Below are 18895 nucleotides of genomic sequence, written 5' to 3'. Positions count from 1 at the left end.
GTCTGGTTTTACTTCTCTTATTTTTCAACACAATCACCGCTCTTCTTCATCAACAGGAAGGTCTGTATTCATCCAAGTTTGAATAAAAATGAACTCAGTAAAGCAACAACTTGTGTTTTACATTCAGTTTCAACAGTCTTCCTTAATGGTAGTGTGGTACATGTTTATAAAAGTGTTCAATTCATTTTTGAAAAACAAAGTGAATTGTTCTTGATTTATTCACACCAGTATTTATGTAAACTATACTGGTGTTTTGGTATGTTGTGTAAATCTGGATAAATTCAAAAAATTCAAAACAAGTCACTGCAGAATTCAAATAATGGTATGCTATGACAATTTGAATCCTCCTGCAGTTTAGTGTGCTACAATCAATCTTTGGTCTCTTGCAATAACTGGTGGGTAAATTTCAACTCCAATACCCATTTAATATCAATGCTAAGTTTTTCATGGTGATGGCCAACATCACCAAAAGGCAAAAAATAAACCCAGCCAGAGATAATCTGTTGACTGGATTAGGATTCACATGTTATTTCTTGTCTACTTTTTCACAGAATGTTTCCTTGTAGTGATGTTAGATCATGTACAGACCAATCAGAGTTTTCTAAGGCAGTCTAAGATTGATGTAATCAAAAGGTAAGTCATGTAGATGTATGACAGCAATTAGAGACATTAAACATACCATATATGAATTCAAGATCAGTCACAGTCCATCAGAGGATGTATTTCTGAAGTATTCTCATAAAAATACTGCTGTTTGTTCTGTATGGTTATCCAGGAAAATTGTCCCATTCTTTTTGCAATACAAAAAAGTAAGTTTTTAAGGTGTGCCTAGTCCTGAAGATTAATAAAGATGTCAAGCTGTATGTTATCATTATTGGAAAGCTGTTCATTGCCATTTTTGTATTTTCAAGAAACCATAGTTTACTGCATACTTGGTTTCTGTAAGATTTTATAGAAATAACATGGCGAAGATAAGAATGAAATGATATATGCCATAAGCACTGCATGCTTAGTTTCTATAAGATTTTATAGAAATACTATGGCAAAGAATGAAATAAAACAAAGCATAGACTTTGCACTCTGCGTTTTTTAAGCATGTATTTGTGAGGCTGTAAATGCCATACTTCATTAAGCGGATGGATAAATAGGTCTGTCCTAGTTGATACATTTTGCAACAATTTAGTGTTAGACCTAACCTTGATTATATCATTCCAATTTGTTTTAATGTTGCTATTTAGCATAGATTACAATGTCTATGCATAAATTAATAGTGTCAATTATTTTTGGAGGCATTTTTGATAAGATGTAATTTTCCCTTGTAATGGCAGTCAAACATGGCCAGATTTGGAATCTGACTTCAGGTAACTATGGTAATGAAAACACACAAAGTTGCACTAGAGTTTTTTTGTGTTTTATGCAGATTTTTGTTTTTGTTAAGATAATAATGTAAAATGTAATGTTCAGAGGGACTACTATACATGTAATGTGTTGTCATTGCAGCAAGTGTATTGTTTTCAGATAGACGTGAAATTTGAAACAATTGAGTTGAATTTAGCTGACTGGGCAATGGCTACAAGGCATAAGATGTAAATGACATCATCCATGATCTATAATATCATGGTTGTATCTTACATTACTGTGACATCATCAGCTGAAAACATGAAAAGGAAGAAGAATGTACTAAAAGTGTAGGAGACAGACTGTAGAGTGGTTTTCTTTCAATACACACAGCTATTATTCAATGTTAAATTGCACCCATTGCATGTCATGTCTGTTACATTGTATTCTGTTCTGATTTCAATGGTCACTTACAGCACAAATGCACACCATATGTTTGGATTGCTTTTGAAGTGTCCTCAATATGTTTACTGTGTAACAAATGATCCGTAGAGAAGTGAAACCGTAGACTGTGATATGATATGATGACCATGCAATAGTAGAAACCTATACGGTACCTTGTGAATATTATTCACATTTATTGTATGTCAAAAAAAAAACTAACTGCCCAATTCTCAGCTTCCAAGTCATTTACTCAGGTTACATAAGTCAGTGGAATTTCCACTCTGCCTAGATTATCATACTCATGAGTCTAACATGAGAAATCAGTTTTAGTTTTCATGTTTCATACAGTGCAGTTTCTCATTTGATTATCTGGAACATTGAAATTCCATTTGCCTGACGAGTGCATATGACCTAGTTCTATTCTTTCTACATTCCTCATATCTCAAAAAAGAAACTACATCAGTCACTTGAACTCCACCCATCTTTAAAGAGTTACATTGAAAAGTTACTTGTATAAATATATAAATTACCTCAGAAGGAGGGCAAAATTTTCAGTATAAGCAGATTTTCATATGAAACCTCTAAATGACAAACCCACCTTTCTTAAGAATGTGAGAATGACTTGCAGTAGTATGGTAAGGTTATACAAGGCAACTGGTACTAAGTCAAAACTGGTGGGGTGTCCTTTTCTATCAATAATGCATTACACGTGGAAGAGCTTTGGAGCGCCCTCTAGGCATTCTGATCAATTTCCTAAGAGTAATGGACATCCATTGGCAATTTATCTTACAGTGTTATCGACCTGTCACTGGAGAGACATGTAGAGACTGCTATGTTACTCAGTTTAACTGGTGTTGGTTGTATAATGGCAAACCAATGGCATTGTAATCTAGCTGATAACGCCGACAAATTCAACACTATCTTTAAAGGTGAGGTTTCTGTTTTGAAGAGGCAAATGCTTTCATTAATCTGTCAATAACTTCCAGGTTGTTCATGCCCATTGTGACAAAGCTCTGTAGATATTTTGCTCTTTTAATTCCATTATAATGACTTTTGAGACATTTTTAATCCATGTTCTGTTATAAGCATAGTTTCTTCTCATGTTCTACCTGTAAATTCATGTTGAAAGTGTGTTCAGTTCAACTTATCAACACAGTCTCTATCTTATTGTTGAATTATTGTCAGAAATAGAATTCATTTGTAAACAACAATGTTGCAAATTGTATACACTGCCTTGTGTTTGCCACACTATACTTTGCATTTGAACTTTAACATTGTATGAGATTTGCTGCAACAAAAGTAATGAACAAGTAAAAAATTCTGACTTTTGTTCCCTTTATATGTGAAATACAAAACAATATCAGCTATAGTTTACATTGTCAATTTCTACCCTATAAATCAATTTGATTTCAATAAATCAAACAAGTGATCTCTCTATTCAATTTTATCTTTGAAAAGCCCAGCCTTTTCTTACTTGTCTGTCTGCCTTTCTCACCAAGCAGTACATCTTGTATTTCTCAGAGGTTTTTCAATCCATAAATACAGGTCTTGTTAAATTACAACCAGTCAAGATGGTGTGTTTGCCTAACTTGATATAAAAAATTGAAATGAAAATATTTCATAACTATTTCTTCAACAGGTCTGCTTGAGTTAGGCAGAACCACTGGACAAACAACACGCAGAATGTTCATTCCCACTTGGAAAGCACCCGGAGAAGGTGAACAGGAAGGTGAAGGAGAAGATGACGGAAAGGAAAGCAAGACTGGGAAAGATGACAAACACAAGAAAGACGGCAAAGATGGCAAAGACAACAAATCTGGGAAGAGCAAAGACAAAGAGGGAAGCAGACCAGCCAGTAAAGCCAAACAGAAAATAAAAGAAGAAAAAGACAAAGAAGTGAAAGTAGATTTGACTAAAGGTGAAGAAGAAGGTGAAGATCATGTGGATGATGATGTCATTGTCAGTAGACACTGGTACAATACTGTCTGCTATGGATTACCAAATCTAATTGTCACCTGATAGGCTTTCAGATTAAAGTCTTAATAACTGAAGTGGTTATGATTGCTGTGGAGAATTTGTTGAAATTGATCTGCTCTGTACATTTCTTATTTTGACATTTTTATACTTATTCATTTACAATACTTGAGTGTGAACTATTGATCAAAATATCATTAAATGAAACTAAATCAGTGTTGTGTATTATTTCTAACATTGTAAAATTTTCAGACTGTATGATATCTCTTTGCAACAGCAACATTAAATAATGTAGAACATTGCCTGTATAGAACTATTTGTAAGATATGCAGTTTACAAACATTGGATACTTATTTCAGATCCAAGGAAATAACCATATATGGTATTTACAGTTGACTCATCTCTCCAGTGTATGTCACCATGAATAAGCATAACAGTCACCAATTCAGAGAATTTCTTCAACATTGCTCAGTGATGTTGTAATGTCATGCTAATGTTGCACTCATTTGACAAACAATGATAGAGATATAATACCTTGTATTTTAAACTACTGTTGTCATCCGTTTCTCTATTTTGATTTTCATTGAACACATTTGATTTGATTCTTTACATTTGACAAGAAAAGGTTCATTGAATTCTATTCAGTTTTGTTGAATTGAATTGAATTGTATTGTATCATAGTGTTATGTGAAAACAAATATTTGAATAACAACATTTTCATGTTGAAAATATTCTCAGAGATGCTGTTTTGTTAAGTTGTATAACTTTTCATGAATTTTGTAAAATAAAAATATATAATCAATCACTGGATATTTCATGTATGTTGTTTGATTGCCGTAACTCATAGCAATAATTCTTAATAAAATATCTGTTTTATTCACAATACCTGTGTCATGTATTTGTTTTGTTAGCATCATTGAGCAGTGTTTGATCAAGGCTGTTTAATTTGCACAATTTATCTAGCAAGTCATACACTGGTCATACAACATTAAAGATGGCATGTTCAGCCGACCATATTTCCTCATCTCGCTAAGTGTAAAAATACATGCCACTACAGGGACACAATTATGTAACATGTCTTTAACCAGCAATTACGTTAATTGTTATTTATCTTAATGTTGTCACATTTTGGCATCTTTGCCCTTCATCATCAGCACCCTACAGTACCAATACTACTGTCAGGGTTCCATGTCTGTTGATATGGCAGTGTCTTTATCTAGTGTATGTATGTGTTGGAATTGTGTCATTAAACTAGTCTTTAGAAGAGTTCTTCAGTGTGCTTTATGTACACCTTTTAATCAGGATTGTCACATATCACTCACACCAAATTAGTATGAATGGTCATTTAATAATAATAATTAAGTTACTTTCTATGATTAATGGTAATAGAGAAGCATTGGAGGCACTGAGTGTCAATATGCATAACCTTTGGGTCATGACTATTGCACCAGTCTTTGTCTAAACTATGACTGCAGTGTGGCAAGTGTCATAGAAAAGGATACAAGCTAGCAGCTGTTAATGGTCTAGGCCCAGTATGACTAATCTCTTTCTCATGTTTATTAATTGAAGGAGAAGGAAGTTAAAAGCCAATATATCCGTGTGGCAATGACATTTCAGATTTATATCGAAACTGGTCCAAATGAAATACAAGCTAAATTTGTAAATTATGTTCCTCTTTTCATTGTGAATATCTGATTCATTTTTGTTAGCTCCGCTGTCAGCGACGCGGAGCTTATCAAATAGGTTGATTATCCGTCGTTGTCCGGCGTCCGTCGTCGTCCATCAACAATTGCCTTCTCCTCTGAAACCACAAGTCCAATTGCTTTGAAATTTTATATGCAGTTCACTTGGGGTGACCTCACTTCAGTTTATTCAAATCATGGTGAAATTTGCATATTTGTATTTTTGGGGCATTTTTTGGTGTTTTTGGTAAAAAAATCTTCTTCTCTGAAACCGCTCGTCCGATTGCTTTGAAATTTGATATGCAGTTTGCTTAGGGTGACTTAAATCAGATTTGTTAAAATGGTGGTGAAATTTGCATATTTGTATTTTTAAGGCAATTTTTGTCATTTTTGGTAAAAAAATCTTTATAAATCTTCTTCTTCAAAACTACCAGTCAGATAGCTTTTATATTTGGTACATATGTCCCTAGGGATGATCTTTTTCAGATTTGTGCAAATTGTGCAGAAATATGCAAATTTGCATTTTTAAGGCAATTTTGTCATTTTTGGTCAAAAAATGTATTTCTCAAAAGTACTGGTCTGACAGTTTTGAAATTTGGTATACAAGTTTCTATATATGAACTAAGTGAGATATTTTGAAATTATGATGAAATCTGCAATTTTTATTTTTGGGGGCAATTGTTGCCATTTTTGGTCAGAATATTTTATTCTCAAAATACTACTCATCAGATAGCTTTGGTTGACATGTTCTTAGGGATGATCGAATGTGATATATTCAAAGTATGATGAAATCTTCAATTTTGTATTTTTGCAGCTTATTTTAGCCACTTTTTTCTGGCCACTGCATTGAGTTATCAAAGATTTCCACCTTCTTCATCAACATGTGTCAAAAATAGTTATTCTGTACATAAACACAGCGGAGCTATATCGGCCGCTAGGTCGCTTGTTTTTACAGTAGTGTTATTATAATAGACATATATTTAGGTTCATCTTTGAACATCATAAAATCTTTACCTTTATAAATTTAGTAATTTTTTTAAGTTTTATATCAAAAAAGTTCGGCAACAAAGTACCTAGTATGGGTCACCATAGGTGCAAGTGAATAGGAAGCACACTTCAGTTCTGATATCTGATATTGTAGTATAGTTTTCAAATTTCATATCCCCTTCCTGTTGCAAAAGTGGGTTGATAATCCCTTTTCACTGTGACATCCTGGATTGAATGCTGCAGTGAATTTAAAGAGATCTATCCATTGTGTGGGGAATTGTATGAGACAGTTCAGTTGGCCAGCTGTTATGTAATTACTGCACAATTGAGTGGTGACATGCACAGCTGAACACTGGATCAATTCTGGAGTTCTGTGTGGCACTCTGACTATTTTCTATGGAAAAGAGACATGAAGGCAGTAATAGTGCTATGGCAGCCACTGGAGTTCAAACAAATACATAATTATGGATATAGCCATGTGTACAGGAATACTCATAGTTCTATTTCTGCTAGTTTTATGGGGTTCTTGGTACTGTACTGTTCCATTCGAATTCCAGGTTTCACCCAAACTTGCAATTCCCCTTTTTAAATCATTCTTCCCATGAGCAAATTTAGCTTAAATTTATTTTAAAGACTGGACTGTACAAAAACACTTAGGCTGCATGGTCAGCTGAGATCAGTGGCTGGGCAATGTCCTTAAATGCAGGACATGAAAAAATCAAGTTACACTGTCATGTTTATATACAATATTAGAAGAATGGGTGATGTGATATTCAGTGACGAAATGTTTGCTTTGTGTTCACATAATTATGTGAGCTGATGTTATGTTGCTGCTGCCGATCTGGTTTCTCTGGAATTTGTCAATGTAACCTGAATATACAAACTGATTACATTAAAACTTAATTTTTTAGAAAAGGTTAGTGATGGAAAGTACAGATTTTGTCATTGATGGTTTTGATATAATTTTCAGGGCAGATTGGACTTTGATGAATGAGTTCTGCATGATACGGCTTTTTTGCATAATGAAAGCATATAATAAACTTACTGATGTCTCAGAAACAATCCCATCAGATTTAACAAGAAACTTATATACAGCTGCGAGGCAGAGTCTCGTGAAAAGCACACATGGTATCCGTAATTATGAGTTATGTTATATATATATATATATATATATATATATATATATATACCGTATATGATTATTGCATCAAACTGGAAAATAATTCATCACCCTCAGCTCTAACATAGACTATCTTGATTACTAAGTAAACTAAAATGAATGTGATATTGTTGTCAAACAGTCTGCAATGGATATTCTCTTAGACTGGATAAAAAAAGATATAAATGCTCTTTTGGCAATTGAACATCTCAAACAATCTTGAGATACATGATCCAAGGCTGAGATTGTAGTACAAACCTCACTGTCTGGTACCCTGCTATGCTTCACTGTATGCTTGTACTGAGTACAGCTCATGATTTTGTATTTCAGGTTGATATACCAACATTTCATCTTGCTTGACTTTAAATGTATGTCTTACATGAGCATTCGGTTATTGTTCAATTGGCTCAGTCAGTACAGACTCCAAGGCTCCATCTGGCAGTCTTTAACTGTTCAATAATGCAGACTTCTAAGGCAGTGTTCACAAACATTACGGTACAATTTGTGGGTTGGGGTGGAGACTCAAAATCAACAAAAAATTCTCTGATTGCTCATGTTAAAGTACCCCCCCCCCCCCCCCCCCCGCCAATTCCAACTTCTAAAAATAGTTCTAAAGTCACAGAGGTATGCAGTGGCAGGCTGCACATGCTTCTTTCATATTTTTGCTCACAGCAAAAAATATATGTCACCTTTTCTCATCGGCAAAAAGTATAATCACTTGAAGTTTTGTACTACGTCAGTTTGAAAGAGCTCGTCAGGAAATTTTTATAAAAGTGCTATCTCTGCATGGTGTAAACACTGACAGCAAAAAGTATGTCAGTGTTATCTATGACTGAGTCAATGGCAGCTAAAAACAAATATTTGAGGTATGTATTAAAATATATATAGATTGATAATATTTTGGTACAATAGTATGATCAACATCTAAGTGGCCCCGTCACTAGGAGTATGTCTCACAAAATTCATTGTCTATTTGAAGACCATGTCAGAGCATTGTTTTAGTTGATTCAAGGCCCAAGGGGAATTACAAATTCAGCTGTATCTCATTGCAAGTTAATATTTTGACCCATCAATACCTCCAATTTTTTTGACATTGATGACACTGTTCTGTTTATTGTTCCACTTGAAGTTATTTTGCCCATCATTTTGTCACCCAGTATGGATGGTATACCCCAAGATTTTGACCAGTTCACGACATATATGCACGAGCGATAGCAAGTGCAAATATACGAAGTGAACTGGTCAAAACCTAGTGGTTACCATCGCTGGGTGTGATTTATTGCTATTACATGTATATCATAACAGAATATTGAAATTTTCTGGCATAGAACGTCAAAAAAGGATTTTTGCTTTTGCCGAGACCTAACGCATGTGCCAGCTGTGGTATAATGCAAATATACCACTGTTCTTTTCGCGTCTCGACCAATCAGATTGCTGTATTTGCACCATGAACATACTGGTTTGATTTAATAAGGGATATCTCAGTCTGTCACAACCAACAGGTGCTAATCAGTTTGGCAACCTAACACGTTTCTATTAAAGAATACAGCAACTAGTTGTAACTGTCAGTATTCAGTCCCCAGCATTCTGCACTTGAAAAGGGTTTACTATCGAGGGTCTATATTTACTGTAAGTTTATCAAATTTTTCTACTGCACCCAAACAAGCCACGTTCTCTTGACATTACAAAGTGTTAGGAGAAGTTTCATATGAGTTTTTGCTGTATGTGGACAATAAGTACATAACAGCAAATGTTTTACTTTAATTTTGTGTGACTCTTTTGCAACATTGGTTACATTTTTAAAAGTTCCACCTTTCAGTCTCACAGTAGTTTCAATCATCCCTTGTGCAACCCTCTGTTTCTTGTAGTTTATAAATCTCATATTCCCCCCCCCTTCTTTCCTTTCAGAGATTATTATGAACACAGGTCAAAAAATACATTATCGACAACTCTATCCCTCAAATGAACACCTACAATGATGGAAGTTAAAAACAGAGGCCAATTGTAAACAAAATGAGATGTTATGCCGGTGTGAGATTAGATCAGTATATGCATAACAAGCTTCAGGCTGGTTTGTTTTGACTTTTCAGGGAACAAACAATCTCAGCCTGGTTTGTAGTGGCTCAGATTCACAGCAGAAGTTCCATATTAACACCACCACTATCGGTCAGACATACAATCCAGGCACCCATGGTTGAATCATTCAATCATTTCAGAATTGGCTTTTTATACCATCAGTATGATGCGAGTATCTCAGCATCTACAGGACAACAAGTGCTGTATCTCAGCATCTACAAGACACCAAATTCTGCACCAAGTACTCGAGTTCTACCATTCTTCTCACAGCAGTCACACCAAAACAAACTTAAACTTCAAGGACTAGTTTCCACATAGTTTTATTTCATAACGGCTGACCCTCTGAATATTTCGATAAATATTTCCATTTGTCATGGTCTAAAACTAGAAAAATATGTTTCTGAAGAACCAGTCTTCTCGTAAAAAAAAAACAATAAATATTACAACACAATAAATATCGTCACAAGATACATAGTTTTAAATAAAAACTTCAAATTGCTTGAAATAAATTACAAATAAAAACATTTACAAAAAATATACTGTAATACTGATGAAGTAATTTTAAGCTAACACAAATTCCTTGTAAATGATAGCTTTATAAGTTAAATTCAAGACAGTGTTATTAACTTTCATAAAACATAAATAATTTCATAAATAAGTTCTTGTTACCTTATAAATACAAGTACAAATAAGTTTTTGTCCACTGAATTTTCATCAAAATAGAAAGTTTTGTATTAAAATGATTGCATTGAGGTTATATATACATTATTGTGACAAGATATTGCATTTTATGTCAATATTCAACCATTATAGTTGTGAAGTTCAAATTGAAATGTACTCTGAAATTTACAAAAAAAGAATACTTCACTGATATAGAGTTTTCAATAATTTACACTGCTCTTAAACTTCTTCTATTGAGGCAACCAAATTTAAATGTTAAATAAATAGTTGTGAATTGAAATAATTAACAATTGCGCATGGAATTATTAGAAAGTAACTTCTCTGTTTTACAGAGATCATAATGAATTTGGGATTTGTAATCCCTACAGTACTGCATTGTAAAAATTGCAGACAATGATACAGCCTGACAAATATTGCCAGACTGTACCTGTGGTCACATGACTGTCACATGACAGAAACGTGACAATAACAAACCAATCAGCAACATTAATAAGTGGAGTAATGAGAGTTTCAGTTGATATGTTTAAGGTAGCATCGTATCCCACAATATTTCCAAATCATATTTCTCCTTCAAGGTAAATTTAGCAATCAAGAGTATTTCTATGAATAAACTCAATCATTATGAAATTTGGTGTCACACAATATGTTTGATTATAGCTTACGGTGATTTTATCACGTCTACAAATATTAAGAAATGTTTATGTTTATGGCATACCTTTTGTGGAGAAATTAATTTTGTAATTTGAAATGACAAATCCCTGAGGAAACACCATGTCATGCTACCATCATGAAGATACTATTTACAATAAATATTAAATATATACTTGGTAAAATGTTATATGTTGCTGACTGATTTCAGGTAAACACGTTAGCCATTACCGGCGAGGAAGAAAGGAAAAAGAAATGGAGTGTATAACACCCAGATTGTTTGGTTCAAGACCAAAATAAGTTGCTTGGTTCCAGACCAAAATTCATTCTCTCACCAAAACACTGGTTACTTAGGCAACAGATCTCTTTTGTAGTACTTCAATATCTTGCCTTGCACTGGGTAGGTAGTTGGACAGTCGGTTCAGCACTTTGGCATGCCTCATGTCCCGGATGTGAACGGAGTTGATCATATTTGTACCAGAAACATCTTTCTCAGTGTCTACACTATCAGTATGGCCAAGGGTGTGGAGCTGTAAAATCAGAGAAAATCAAAATATATTAAAGTTAGATTCCACCTCACAGTGTTTAGGATGTATTTTTCATTTGTCTCACCTTCTCAAAAACAGTCAAAAAATCTTTCACATATCAGAACTTCACATACATAAATATCTTTTCATATGTCATGCATCAGAATACAAAGAAAACTCTGTTCACCCACAGTGAGGGACCATGGTCCACTCTCTTTATTTTCTTTCATTTTTTACCACAAGCAGAATTTTTCACATATCACAAACACGCAATTCGAATGTACCAAAGGTAGAACTCAGTGCAAGGCGGCGAGGTAAATTTGCCAGTTTGTAAATGTACACTTACCAATGAATTGAGCTTGACAACAATCTGGCGCAGATGCACCTGAAGTCTTGAAAAATCATCATGGAAGGGATGTGGAAGGCCGCTAGATTCATGATCAAGTTCATCTTTGTACATGACTTCAACAAAAGATTCAAATGCTTGAAAGTTATCTCTGTGAAGGACTAATAGATCCTTTGTCTGTTGATAAAAAAAACAAACACATTTATATTAGTAAACAGCAACGGAAAACTTGGTCTTTTTATCGAAATTGGTGTATATTTTCTCACAACTTGAAGAACTGATGAAAAGTAATGAATCAGACATTCTTACCTTCATGCGAAATGCAAAGAACCGAGACACAGGAATTGGTAGACCTTCAAATGTGAAACTATGCACATCATTCATTATATCTTGGTCGTCAAGGCGGAGGCTTTTCTGTAATTAAATAACAATGTTGCAAATAACCAATTAATCAACGCAATTTACAGTGTCCGTGTAACAAATTTAAAACTATTTAACTCTTCCTAGGGTTTCCCATCGACTGATAATCATGTACAACCCACGCACTACATCTGCCTACGGGGGTCCGTTTCAGGGCATTCATGTACAGATGACGAATCGACCTTGCGTGCTAACATACAATCTTGGTCGGCAAACAATGAATTCTTTCGACACCAAGGAAGTGTATTGCGACAGCACGCTTCGAAATGATAGTTGTCAGGAAAGTGCTTCCTGTAGGGCAATGCTGACGTCATCAAACAAGTCCAAGGTTATTGTAACACGTGTACAGTGAAGATTTGAAAACTGCACGGTGAGATTTCCTGTGCTATGTTGGAGCTAAGGCGCACAGTCGCCTGTGGTTCGATAGGCGGTGAATTAGCGTTTGGCGTCCTTCGCCGGTTGTATCGAACCACACAAGCGATTGTGGCTCGGTGTAGAGTAATATAGTGGCGACAGCAGCAGCTTACACGGAGAAACTAATCGAAAATTACACTGAAAACTAAACTGCGACTTACTAGGGTAATTTCTGGCACTAAACTGCCAACGCCGTTGATTGCACTGACTATATGAGAGAAAATTGACTGCAATCTGAGTAGAAGTTTGACTGCGTGGTTTCGAATCGACCTTTGGTGTATCTGGTCAGCTGACTGGCCCAACGAACTCACTCTTGATCTAAATGGCCACGATACTGTGACCCTAAATGTGCGTGAACGTCCAACTGCAATGAACCAATGTTCATGTGCTGGAAATATTACTCCACAGCAAAATCTTTTCGCGAAACTTGGCGATTGGGTTGCTAAAGATTCCCCTACATGTATCTTTACTAATACTTCACGAATTTCTGTTCTGCTTATTGGTTTTTATTCTGCATGTTATACTTACAAAATTGTCGAAGATGTCCACATGATCTGAGTGGAAAGCCGAAATTCTCTGATATAAAAATCTGAAGGAGTCTGAGATGCTCTCATCTTCTGCTGGAACAGCTATCGTTGGTGCTGCGTCCAAAACTTTTGCAAGTACGACGAAAAACGTCAGGGCTGTTGAAAAATAAATTAGGGAGTGTTAATATTATCTTTTCACTAGCTGTAAATGTACCATCAAAAGTTTAAGGGAAAATTTACCTACAGCGAAGTTAATCAAAGCTGCGTGTAGACTTTACGTTTTATACTCACCAATTTGAAAAACTGTTTTAAGTTGTCTTGAAGTGGCCATATTTCTCTTGAAAGTGTTGTCAATTGTCGTTGATGCAAGTTGGCAAGATCTGATTGCTCTGCTTTTCGTATTGTTAACTGATCGACAAGCTTCTGATGCTTTTCGACAGCCATGGTTGGTTTATATGCTACTCTTAACGTCCGGTCGTGGTGTCAGCCTCTGACAGGGATTCCCCACTCGAGTCGAAAATAGCCGAGACTCCTTCGATTGGTTCCGAGAATCCAACTTCAGCTGGAAAATTTGCATACGCTCCCTCCATATATGGACTTGGAACACGTGTGGTGACTACAAGTAATGGAGAGTGGTTTGGTGATTTACGTCATTCAGCGACGATCGTGGGCAGTGTTCCGGCGGATCTTCCGTAAAGACGTTGTACTCGGCCAACTTCATTTGGCACCTTCCCATGTGTACTTAGTTATTTGTTTTTATTTTTTTTGTTTATTTTTAGCATCCCACACAAACCGTCGTCGGTGGGACGTAATACATGTAGTAGCCGCTGTGCTATTTTTGGAAACAGAAAGGCCAAAGGGCAATGGGATAGCATTATTAAACGGATCCTTCCTCAATAAATCTACCAGATGGATTAATAAATGTATTTCTTTGCTGAAGATTTGACTTGTCACAACTCATTGATGACAACCTATCATATTTAAACTAACTAAAGCTGATCACATCTCGGATTTTGGGCCAAAGTTTGATAAGCTTTCAGTTACACACTGTATGCCGTTTTGCAAACGATATTTTAATGTTTATGTATTAAGATATATATAGGAATAGTAATTTTTTGGAGAGCAGGGTGAGTTTTGAAAACAAAGGTTTGCGGTCAAGAGTTGGAAATGTGTTCGGAAATGTGTTGCAGCGCCAAAGGGAGGGAAGAAGTTATATTTTAGGGGTCTGTACAGTTTATACCTGTTGAGTCATAGGTACCTATATGTCAATCTTTTTAACCATACCATGATTTTAGTCAGGCAATATTTTATAGCACATTTTCATTTTCCTGTTACTGTTTAATGTAAAGGGAATTGAGATATCTCACTACTTAACGCTATATAAGATCTAGAAATAAAGATTAAGATTAAGAGCTACACGGAATCACAGAGCTCCTTGTTAGCTCGTACCGTAGACTTCCCTTTGGGGGGGGGGGGGCTATGCTCGTACTCAGTCGTACTGTTCGTTGTTTGTATCTCTCAAGATGCTGCATATCACAGTCAATGAACGCTCCTGTAATCTCGGGGGGGGTATTGTTAACTCGGTATAAATACAAGGTCCTTCGCCGTGTGACCACAAGCGACACTGCGGTGCAAACATTACACCAATGGAAACCCGCAACGTGATGGACGCAGTGGACGGACCGTACGTTGATTAAAGCACCGTCCATGTCGTTTGTAGATGGATACAATACTGAAATACGGGTTACTGGGGTAATCACTTGTAAATTAAATAAGCACTGGAAGTAAGAGAGACGACAACACAAATGTCGCTTCTACTGTCTATGATTGTACCTACTAGTACTTTGTATTGACTACGACCTACCTGCCATGCCATGCATTGGCATGGCAGGTATGATCAATGACCATTAGGCCATTAGGCCAATAAAAATTGTTTGCGGTAACATGCCCCCGAACATTAGGATAGGTAGGGCGTAGGAATTTTTTTTCTATTTGTTGTCTAAGACCCATTATGATAAAATTTTGAGAACTCACTTCAAATGCTTTGAAAATGTGATTATAATGTCTAGGGTTGGCGAGGTTTTCTAGGGTAGCATGGGTCACCGGAAACACACATACTTTATTCATTTCTGTTATTTGGCCTTGGTTACCGACGGCCATATTTACTTATGTGTTCTTTACATTTGTTGGCAGTACCAAAAAGTGTAATTACCGCTACAAACTCTATCGAAAAACAAAACGCAGCGATTGTTTAGACGGAACATTTACTTACGTTCACTACGATGTAAGTGTGAAATGGACACTTTTGGCCCCCAACATTCCAATACACCTACATTACGCAACACAAGAATTTGGTTGGATGGTAAATATTTTATCCCGATGACGCAGCAGCCTTGATATTGGAGTACACTCACCCACCTATGTCGTCACTTGTACTATTTTCATGTAAATATGCTACCGGACACAGTATCGCGCGATGTTTTTCGTCACGACGGCCAAAAATTCTGCGTGAGTGTCATGAAGAAGCTGGAAATCAGTGAAATTGTATATTAAAACTGGCACAGTTGTATATGGTCTTGGAAATGTTAACTTACAGTGCCTTTTTAGAGTTCAATCGGACATTTCGATAACTCATGTAATCCCGATCTGATAAATATCTGATGTAGAGATAGGTCGGTCTTTTACGCTATCGTAAAACGCTCTTTCACAATAGCGTAAAATACTCTATGTACACTGCATTCTTAACTTGAACATTGGGATATTCAACCTTGGACTTGACGGTGAAGCAAATAATATCAAATATTATTCAGGATGGCAATTTTAGTTCGATTAAGCGCCGTGCACTTTGAAAACGTTCCCGAGCCCAAGTAATCAAAATATATGAAGTATTCACTTCACGCCCCAGTTTCGCGGTGCCATATTGTCGTAAATAGTTGGTGTCACACGAGTCACTCAGGAAAGCTGTTCGCGGTGCCATGCAACGCGATGCCAAATTAACATCTGTGAACGTAATTAAGTCTGGATTATCGTCATATTTTGAAATTTTTATTCTTGACAAGTTTCCTTTAATGATGATCATATATGATATTTTCTCTCAGCTAAAATTGTCTTCAAAATTGTCTGCTTTCTGTAACCTTGCTATGTTCGTACACATTATTTTTGTTCGAAGGAACTTGTGAACATGTCATTCCATTTCGTTATTATAACACTGCTGTGACAATAGAATATTTTAAGACTATTGTGTGTGTATATGTGCGCGCTCGCACGTGTGTGTTAAAGTTCGTATAATATATAAAGTGTGTATGTGTGTGTGTTTATTCAGTATAGAGCAGACATTGCTGGATATTGCTGTATCCTGCATATCTTTGCCGATGTACATGTTCATGATTAATTCGAACGTTAGCTGACGGTGGCGCCCTTTATGTGGCGTGTGGTATTGGTAAACTTTAATTGACTTTAAGCGACGACAATTTAGTGTTGGTTCTTCCAAACGATTAGCTGCTCCGGTTGCATATTTGTTTCAACAATTATTAAACAATTATTAAACCGGACGAGTTTTAATATTCATACAATGAGATAGCAATACATGTAAACTTAACTTTAAGCATTAAAATGTAGACAATTCTAGTCAATGACAATAAAAATTGCGATTGGAAGTTAGAAAGACAACTGAACGAAGGATGGATACAGGTTAACGGGTTAGATATAATCCCCCTGAAATATAATGTTGCGTTCTAGATTGCAATGACTGTAACCAGGTCGCTTGAGTGACCTACTGAGTGGGGAGAGATGTTAAGGGATGAACTGTTAAGTCGTAGGTGTTTAAGATAATGATAAATCTACAGAACAACTAGTATTTACATATATACTTGCTCTGACCATAGACCCTCGAGACCCTCGAGGGTCTATGCTCTGATTTGCGAAGAAAAGTGTGATTGCCAGCGCTTTACCAAATCTGAAAGGAATGTGTCGAATTTAGTACACGAAAAGATTTGTATGATTAGTACGGCCTCCCCCTCCAGATTCAATGGTTCGTTCCTTGCTGCCAGTTTTCCATTGATTTAGGTATACACGAAGTGACACGGATTTGAGTGATGATTCAAACGGTCGGCGTGCCAAAACGCATCCAGCTCCCACGTTTTCGTTTATCAAACCTGTGGGCTGCCTTCAAAGTGACGTCTGTCGGACAGCTCGCTTACCACAAAAATAAGCATAACAGTCACTTTTCTTGGAAATAAGCCTCCTTGAAATTTGAGCCAGCAGGTTCCGGCGGAACTTTCTTGCACGCGATTTTGGGATGCTGGTGTTTGAGTAGATCGTCGTTTTATTGTCGCCGATTGACGACGTTGGAGACTTTCTTTCATCGAAATTCCGAATTCCACAGATAATCCCGAGCGTTATGAATTTTGCTTTTAGTATGATTTCAAGATATGGGTGGAAGTTGGATCCATAGGGCTTCCGGGCCATTGGACAATTTCACTACTACACAGGATACCCCTTAGCTTGGTAATTAAGGAACTTCGATATGGTTGGACTTTGCGGATGTTGTGAAAGTCGATGTCCGGCAAGATCAGGACAAGCTACCAACTTTCCATGTCATCACTAAAACAGAATTAATTTTGTTCAAGTCAAACTTTCTTGTGCACGAACAAATTATTTCACAGTTCTAAGTTTGCTACGACTACACACACATGTACCCATTTCAATAAATAGCCAGGTATTAGCTTCTGGATATTAGCCTTTCAGTACAGAATACGACGTTGCGTTGAATTTTAATACGTCCGGAAGAGGGATTAGTAAGTATGGTTTATCAACGTCATAAACTTATCAAGCAAATAATGACGAGAGAAGTACGTATGTTATAGCACCGTGCCAAGGACGATGATGCCTGATAAAGTGCGAAGAGTTGGGGATTAAATCGGTAGCACCACAGTGGATAGAAGGACTGTTGTAGCACATCAGTCGGTGGGGGGGGGGGAGGCATAGCAAAACTCAGGCTGTAATCGTTACATCCGTTGAAGAACTACCTGGTGCCAATGTCATGGCGAATATATTAGCCATCACAATAGAAAGAAATGTTTTCTGGTAAAAAAACTTCAGATCCAGACTAATGTCAATAAACTTGGATGTTTCCCTATGATTTTGTGAAGAATGCTCATGTCGGATCAGGACAAACAGGCAGAAATCAGAAGACTTGACTTTTCTGTGTTTACTAATTGTGACTTTTCCCGCATATTCTTCAAAATAAAATGCAAACCCTTCCTAAGTGCTTTGCATCAGTTTACTTTTGTCGTTTTAATTCTAATGCGCCGTTTAGACATTTTGGGAATAATATTTCTGTCCTGTGAGTACTTTATTGCGACTGTGCCAAATTGATCAAATTTACTGAATAGGAAAAACACATCACGGCTTCTGTTGTATAGCGAAAAATAAAGAACTTCCAATACGGTTGCCAATCAATTAATAATCTAAATAATTATGAAATACCGGTAATGCAAAACAGTGCTTATGATCCCTTGCTATGTTTACTACGATGACTATTTTTATTCGTACAAAAGATGATCTGAAGTACCAAAGTTTTGTGATTTTCAGTCAGCTTGCCAAATCGCGTGTGATATTGAATTTAACTATTTTTATTCCTGTATTAAAAGCAATTTAAAAGTTGATTGATC

General features: G+C 36.2%; 2 protein-coding genes across 3 annotated transcripts in view; one reads left to right on the top strand and one right to left on the bottom strand.

Moving 5' to 3' along the window:
* LOC139120748 (cilia- and flagella-associated protein 46-like) overlaps positions 1–4637 on the top strand; it is a 62237-nt gene extending 57600 nt beyond the window's left edge. Inside the window, exons 45-48 of one of the 2 annotated variants that reach the window (XM_070685297.1) lie at positions 552–633; positions 1329–1361; positions 2575–2711; positions 3422–4637. In XM_070685297.1, the coding sequence (XP_070541398.1) occupies positions 552–633; positions 1329–1361; positions 2575–2711; positions 3422–3801 (632 nt within the window). In that variant the 3' untranslated portion in view covers positions 3802–4637. The remainder of the gene's footprint in view (positions 1–551; positions 634–1328; positions 1362–2574; positions 2712–3421) is intronic. The other variant, XM_070685298.1, reaches the window with a different exon arrangement.
* Positions 4638–9964: 5327 nt separating this feature from the next.
* On the bottom strand, positions 9965–13707 carry LOC139120740 (uncharacterized). Its single transcript, XM_070685279.1, has 5 exons — positions 13515–13707; positions 13225–13379; positions 12172–12276; positions 11863–12039; positions 9965–11519 (listed from the first exon to the last, which is right to left on the bottom strand). The coding sequence occupies exons 1-5, from the start codon at positions 13552–13554 to the stop codon at positions 11340–11342; spliced, it is 657 nt and encodes a 218-aa protein (XP_070541380.1). The 5' UTR covers positions 13555–13707; the 3' UTR covers positions 9965–11339.
* Positions 13708–18895: the final 5188 nt, after the last annotated feature.

This window comes from Ptychodera flava, chromosome 20 (assembly GCF_041260155.1).
Source record: "Ptychodera flava strain L36383 chromosome 20, AS_Pfla_20210202, whole genome shotgun sequence".
Lineage (NCBI taxonomy): Eukaryota > Metazoa > Hemichordata > Enteropneusta > Ptychoderidae > Ptychodera > Ptychodera flava.
This window is presented reverse-complemented; position numbering and strand designations above follow the sequence as displayed.

Excerpts from the sequence above, each read along its gene's own strand:
- LOC139120740 (XM_070685279.1), bottom strand. The coding sequence starts at position 13,554 with ATGGCCACTTCAAGACAACTTAAAACAGTTTTTCAAATTG. Across the intron at positions 12,277-13,224 it reads TGGACATCTTCGACAATTTT|AAAAGCCTCCGCCTTGACGA; the intron begins GTAAGTATAACA and ends ATTTAATTACAG. Across the intron at positions 11,520-11,862 it reads TTGTCAAGCTCAATTCATTG|CTCCACACCCTTGGCCATAC; the intron begins GTAAGTGTACAT and ends CTGATTTTACAG.